Raw genomic sequence first — 7,045 nt, 5'->3', positions numbered from 1 at the left:
CCGTATCAATGTGAGTAAGTTACAGATTTGCAGTTCATGGGAGTGAAGCAACTTGGACAGATTTTACAAATTCACAATAATAAAATTATGATGATTTGTTTCTTAACTAGAGTTGGATGTTTCAATGCAATACCTGATGATTATTGAAATACCATAATTGAAATTTATGAGGAAAGATCTATGATCTATTATAGGAATTGGGTTTTTTATGGTAATCACTTAATTTTGACCCATATTTTGGATTATAAGAATTCCAAATTATTTAATGCATGATCTAGTAAATATTTCTATTGGTTCAAAAATCTCATCTATTTTAGACTATATAAATTAACTGTAGGGGACTATCCACCAAATCTTAAGGGGATTTAGCATCATCCAACAAGTATGAGGTTATGCTTTCTCAAATTCGTACGTGATCTTGTTCAACTAATTTGTGATTGTACATAAATAGGGAGGTCTCCCAATGGAAAAAGACATGTTCTTCACTTAATGCTACCACTTTAACTTAAAGAAATATTGTAATTTCATATTTAGAGTTTTGATTCAATAATAATCTCTTTTTGTGCAGTAAAACGAGCAATAACACTCTCACTTTCACACATATATACGTTTTCATCTTCTAGCATTTATTTCATCATTTTTCGCTCCAAGCAGGCCGAACACCTCATTTTTTGGTCGCATCTATACTAATTCTTCCTATCTAAAAAATTTAAATTTTGAATTTGTTGCTAGGATAATATATGGTTAATTACTTAATTTTTTGATAAAGTGATTCAATCTATTTTATAAGTGCTTTTCACACTCTTTTCATGCTGATACCATAAAATTACACTTAACTCAAAGAGGGGGCTCAACTCATTGGAAGTTAATAAATCAGGCCCATGTGATTTGAACAAATCGTTCCTGAAACGTAATAGTACACCTTTAAAATGGTGTATTTTTAAATCAGATCATGTAATTTAAAATCATACCATCTGATATAATTTAACGGGCATATACTTGTACATATTTAAATTTAGTATCAATCTGGAGTCTGGATGTAAAGATATCGTATATTCTGATATGAATTTGTGAGATGGCTCATTTTTTGTAACTGACTTTGTAACAATTGGTATAATTTACCATTATAACCGCATTTGTAACGGCCTGTGTTACGACCAATCAAAATTAAAATTCCCACCTATTTATTTATTTTGATTTAAAAAATTTTAGTTTGTAACGACTTTTTTAAATTTAGCATTCATTTCCTGTCTGTTGATAAAAGTTGACCACCTTATTTTTTAACAACCTTTCTAATAGTTTTTAAATAAATTGGCCGTTCCAAATAATTTTTTTTAAAAAAAAACTAAAAAATATATATATATTTTTACAACATTTCAACAGAAATTATTTTCATTAAAAAATATATATATTATGTAGCCTCGTATTCATCATCGTTAGTCTCGTAGTCCTCAAAGTTGTCTTCATCATCCTCTTCTTCATTATCAATTTGACCAGTTTCAGTTTGTGAAGTACGTACAACCTACTGGTATGCAATCGAAGAATCAACCACAAATTTATAAACTGTTTGTGACAGTCAAAGTAGTATGTGCTGCAGATGAAATATCCGTATATAATCCATACAAACAGGGCAAGCCATAACACCAACGGTACACCACCCGGACGCTTTCCCATAAGCAAATAGGTCGTTCACCGTCCACATCAACGCCCCCGCATGATGAATGCGTTGTCCGTGGAATTATCGTACGTTCGAACACCCACGTGCCACAACTACCGCAGCTATTCGATGAATGTGTTCCAAGTACACATCAATCAAATGCTATGGATTAGAAGGGTCAGGGATCACCATTGTTAGGAACATGTACTCAGAACACATGCATATACCAGGGGGAAGATTGTACGGTGTAATAATAACGGAGCAACATGAATAAGTACTGACAATGAGGTGCAAAATCGTGTGTATAAAGGTCCAACCGAACATTATGCGGCCCTTCTGCCAAATCGGGATACATCTGGTTAGGGCTGGCAACGAGTCGAACTCGAGCTCGGCTCCTATATGTTGAGCTCGAGCTCGAGCTCAATCTGATTTTTTAATTTTTTAATATTTTTTTGTTTATTATTATTATTATTATTATTATTATTATTATATTAAATTAAGGGAATCACCAATTTTTTACATAAATTTATAAGTAATAAATTAGATTGTATAATGCATACTATATTATTATTATTATTAGAATAAATAATGGGAATCACCAACTTTTTACATAAATTTATAAGTAATAAAATAGATTATATAATGTATACTATATTATAAATATACCAAAATATAGTATGAAATTCTAATTTATTATTATAAATAAACTACTGATTAGTTTAGTAGTAATATAATTAGTAAAATGTACAAAAAAAAAAGATCATTCTGAACAGTTTAAAGTTATAGAAAAGTATCAATTATCTGAAATAATACAATTGAAATATATAAAAATATTTTATAATTGAGATTAATATATGTTCATAATTTGCAGTAAATTTATATATTTATAAATATTAGTATTACATTGATGTAACTATCATCTTACATTGTTAAACAACATGGTTAATCGGACTATCAAAATTCAGATCAGACCGTTAGATGTGGTCATACTTACAGAAAAATATACTTGGTAAAGTTTTAGACTTATTGGATATACAGATGTCAAGATATTGTAATCGGAACATAAGAATAATCATTTAAGTCGGTGTATCGTAGAATCAGGCCATGTGATTTTAAATCAAACCGTCCGATATGATCTAATAGACACGGTCTTATATATATTTAAATTTATTGTGAATCGGGTGCCCAAATTTTAAGATATCGTAATTATTGATTAAGATCTCATTATATATATAATAAAATAATAATTAAAATTATTCAACCATCACTATTATTATCATTATCATTATTTTTAGATTAATTCATAAGAATCACTAAATTTTGACATAAGTTTATAAATAATAAAATAGATTGCATAATGCATAGTATGTATTCTGATATAAATATAAAACTCAAAAATAGATAAAAAATCATAAGTGAATTACTTGTCAGTTTAAAAAAAGTATAACGTAATACAAATATATATTAAAATATAAAATAAAGTTTATATATGTCATATTAAATAATAATTTTAATTACAAAAAAATATTATAATTTACTAAGTTGTTGATTAAATTATTTTTGTATAAAAATTAAATGTATAAATAAAAGTACCATAATTTATTATTATCCAAAATAAAATGTATGATATTGATTAATAATTCTAATATATTTTCAATTTTGATTATAAAATTGATCAAATATTAAATATAAAATTAAATATATAAAAAAATAAAAAAAATAGGAAAAGCTCGCGAGCTTGGTGAACAGACACAATTGACTCAAAAGCGAGCCTTCGCGAGCCGGCTCGACTCATCTTCCACCCCAACATCTGGTCAAAATGCTTTCAAGCCTCGGCATCGGATGGATGACACATTGACTCCTCCTCTGTTTGATGTGCGGTATGCCGCGTCACGTGCTCGACAGTTCCCTCGAAGAATACCAACCTCTGCAAACAGGGAGTAAGCAGCAGGTACCTAAGGACTGCATACGGAAACTTCTTGTGACATGGGTCTATACCTGAGTCAGCTTATACCTAGCGTTCCCACAAAACTTGCAGTCTCCAAATTGACGGTGTCCTTCTAGTACAACATGCAATTATTCTTACGCGCATCGATATTCTCAAAGGGTAAACCCAAATTCTTTATCAATTTCTTCGTGTTCTAGTAATCTCTTGGTAGGCTGTGACCCGGGGTAATATTTTATTAGCCCATTGAGATATTCAATCATATGATCGCTCAGAAATACAACAGTCCATTTTGATATCCACTAACTCAGCAACAGTTGCCAATTGAAATTGGGTCCAACTATTCCACAATGGCCGATCAGCAACATGCACTACATTATAAACACAGTCTGTCAATCCTGACACATCATCATAGGGGCCTCTGCCATAACAATATGAAGAAGGACCGACATCAATAGGGTAGGACCTCGTACCATCATCAGGCACAACATCACGAGAAGAAAAAAAATAACATTACCTGACTGCATAAAAAATCATCCGCTGCGTGCAATCAATGTGTTTTTCATCACTCCAATGTGAATAATTACCCTCGACATGGGCAGTTGGGGTTTGCTCCTCAGGCACTGGAGGGACAGTCACAGTGTCAAAGTAATCCTTCACCCTAATCTCACCATGAGAAGTTCAATTATAATATTATGGCATAAATTCTCGGATACACAAGTGATAACTGATATCGTCGGGTGTACTGAAGTTTTTGTTTTTGCATTTAAGCAAGGACACCTAATTTTGTCTCCATCTATATATCTATGCTGACCTTTTGCCCATCTATGAAAGTCTTAAGCCCATTTTCAAATTCCAGGTTGGACCTGCCCTCCTTGGGAGGTTTTTATTATACATTCATCTCCTCAATTCTCGTAACATGATAATATATATATATATATATCATTATATTCATTATATTCATACATAAAAATGTATATCTAATTAATTTTCAAATTGGATGACCTACATATTAAAAAAAATTATAAAACTAAAATAACATTATTTAGGACAATACATATAATTAACATGATATAAGATTAATAAAAATTATAAAACTAAAATAAGTAAACGTACTACAATTAATTTAATTAAACACAATAAAATTTTAAATTAGTCTCTGTTACTTGGTCAACCTACTTAAGTAATGATTAGAACTAGTTGACGATCCAAAATTCGAGTAATAATCTACAAGCTAGTCAAATGTACATGCACGAAATTAGAGTGTTGAGAGTGTTTGTGGTTAGTATAAGAATTTTTACCACAGATGAAATGAAATGAATGTATATAATTTTTTTCCTAACGGCCTTTGGAACGCCGAAGATAGCCATTATTTTGTAATGGCCTTTGTAACGACCTTCACAAAAAAAAAAACCATACCTAATGTGATGGTTCTTATAACATCGTCCTTTCGTGTACTTTGGAACGATTTTTGCCACTGCCTTTGTAACTGCTTGATATCTGAAAAATTATCCGTTACAAAAATAGCTAGCCATTACAAAAATCATAGCAAAATAGTAACAATTTACAAAATTGTAACGATTTTAGGCACACACCAATTCTGTAGCGGATGTTGTAATGGTTTTGACCATTACAAAAGATTTTTTTTATATTATCCTCTTAATGACATCAACATGTCCAATCTGTTACAAAAGTTGTGTATTTTTCAAAAAATTCATTACAAATGCCGCATTTTTTTTGTGGTTACTGTGGTTAGAAGTAAAATATTGTGATGGGTATTAGTTAATTACGACCTGCACAACGGCAATTTGGTCATTGTTTCTGCAAGCGATATCAAAATATTTATTATAGCAAAAAGCTGTAACAAATATTTTGATCATAGCTAAAATTAAGCAAATATTGATTAACCGTAATGAAAATATTAGTTTTCACATTGATTTTCTTTGACCGTGATAGATATTATTGATTTACTATGATATTTAAGTCGTAATAATTTATAATATCGGGTAATAAGTTTATTTTATTTTGATTTGATAAATAAGTAAAACTAAAATAAAAATAAACCACAAGTATGTTAGAATTACAAAACTAAACGAGCTCGATTAACAAGTGAAACTAAAATTAGACATATGGTAATTTTGCTTTTTTAAAAATTTTTATATTATTTTTTTTTTAACAAAGAAAATTTTATAAGGATAAAATGAACTTTTCAAAGTTAAAAAATAAAGGACTTCAGGTAGATACTTTATGGATGATAACTGCATTTAACTCTTTTTATATTGCATCATACTGCATGGATACATGTGAATATATAATTTAGAAGCAGCAGCCACCACCATAGCCCTAAAATCTCCATTAACCTTTAATTTCTTCGAAGGACAAGAGTTTGCGGAATTTCAGCCACGGCTTGTCCCAAACAAGCGCCCGATATTGCTTCGAATCGGCGGCGCTGCCGTCCTTGGCGGCGATAACCAGCCGGTAATTCGTGCCGGCAACCACCTGTGTTTCTCCCTTGACCACAGATTCAAAAGCCAAGGTTGTACCAGCCTCCTTGTTGTGCTCCGTCACCGCAAAATTTGCGATCTCAACCACCTTTGGGTCTTTGGGGTTGTCAATCGGCTTCCATCCGTCGACGATGGTTTCTCTTTTCCAGACGGGAGAGGCTTCGTTGAGCTCAGAAACCAGAAAAATTGCGAGGAATACGCAGAGAAGCGAGCGTAATTTATGTGCGATCATGTTCTTTTCTTTTCCCTTGAGCGAGCAAGTGGTCAGGTGAATTGAGGGGTGGGTTGGTCGTTATATTTATAGCGTGGTGGCGCACGGCACGCGGAAAACTGCCTTCATGATCACTATGGCGCCGTATCAATGTGAGTAAGTTACAGATTTGCAGTTCATGGGAGTGAAGCAACTTGGACAGATTTTACAAATTCACAATAATAAAATTATGATGATTTGTTTCTTAACTAGAGTTGGATGTTTCAATGCAATATCTGATGATTATTGAAATACCATAATTGAAATTTATGAGGAAAAATCTATGATCTATTATAGGAATTGGGTTTTTTATGGTAATCACTTGATTTTGACCCATATTTGGATTATCAGAATTCCAAATTATTTAATGCATGATCTAGGTAAATATTTCTATTGGTTCAAAAATCTCATCTATTTTAGACTAATTATGAAAGAACTGTTGGGGACTATCCACCAAATTTTAAGGGGGCTTAACATCATCCGACAAGTATGAGGTTATGCTTCCTCAAATTTGTGATTGCCTAGAGGTCTTCCAATTGAAGAAAACATGTTCTTCACTTTGAGCCCTCATACTACAAATTTTTACCTTTATGCTACCCCACTTGAGCTTAAAGAAATATTATAATTTCATATTTAGAGCTTTGATTCAATATTAATCTCTCACAGTAAAACGAGCAATAACACTCACT

At 31.6% G+C, this 7,045-nt stretch overlaps 1 protein-coding gene across 1 annotated transcript; it reads right to left on the bottom strand.

Annotated features, from left to right (window-relative positions):
* Window positions 1-5,843: 5,843 nt before the first annotated feature.
* LOC105178524 (cysteine proteinase inhibitor 1-like) lies at window positions 5,844-6,633 on the bottom strand. The gene has a single exon (XM_011102014.3). The coding sequence runs from the start codon at window positions 6,336-6,338 to the stop codon at window positions 5,958-5,960; it is 381 nt and encodes a 126-aa protein (XP_011100316.1). The 5' UTR covers window positions 6,339-6,633; the 3' UTR covers window positions 5,844-5,957.
* Window positions 6,634-7,045: the final 412 nt, after the last annotated feature.

This window comes from Sesamum indicum, linkage group LG12 (assembly GCF_026168435.1).
Source record: "Sesamum indicum cultivar Baizhima isolate 11 linkage group LG12, ASM2616843v1, whole genome shotgun sequence".
Taxonomy (NCBI): domain Eukaryota; kingdom Viridiplantae; phylum Streptophyta; class Magnoliopsida; order Lamiales; family Pedaliaceae; genus Sesamum; species Sesamum indicum.
The sequence above is the reverse complement of the archived record's forward strand: the minus strand, read 5'-3'. Positions and strand labels throughout refer to the sequence as shown.

Bases quoted from the DNA above. Each gene is read 5' to 3' on its own strand.
- LOC105178524 (XM_011102014.3), bottom strand. From the start codon at position 6,338: ATGATCGCACATAAATTACGCTCGCTTCTCTGCGTATTCCTCGCAATT.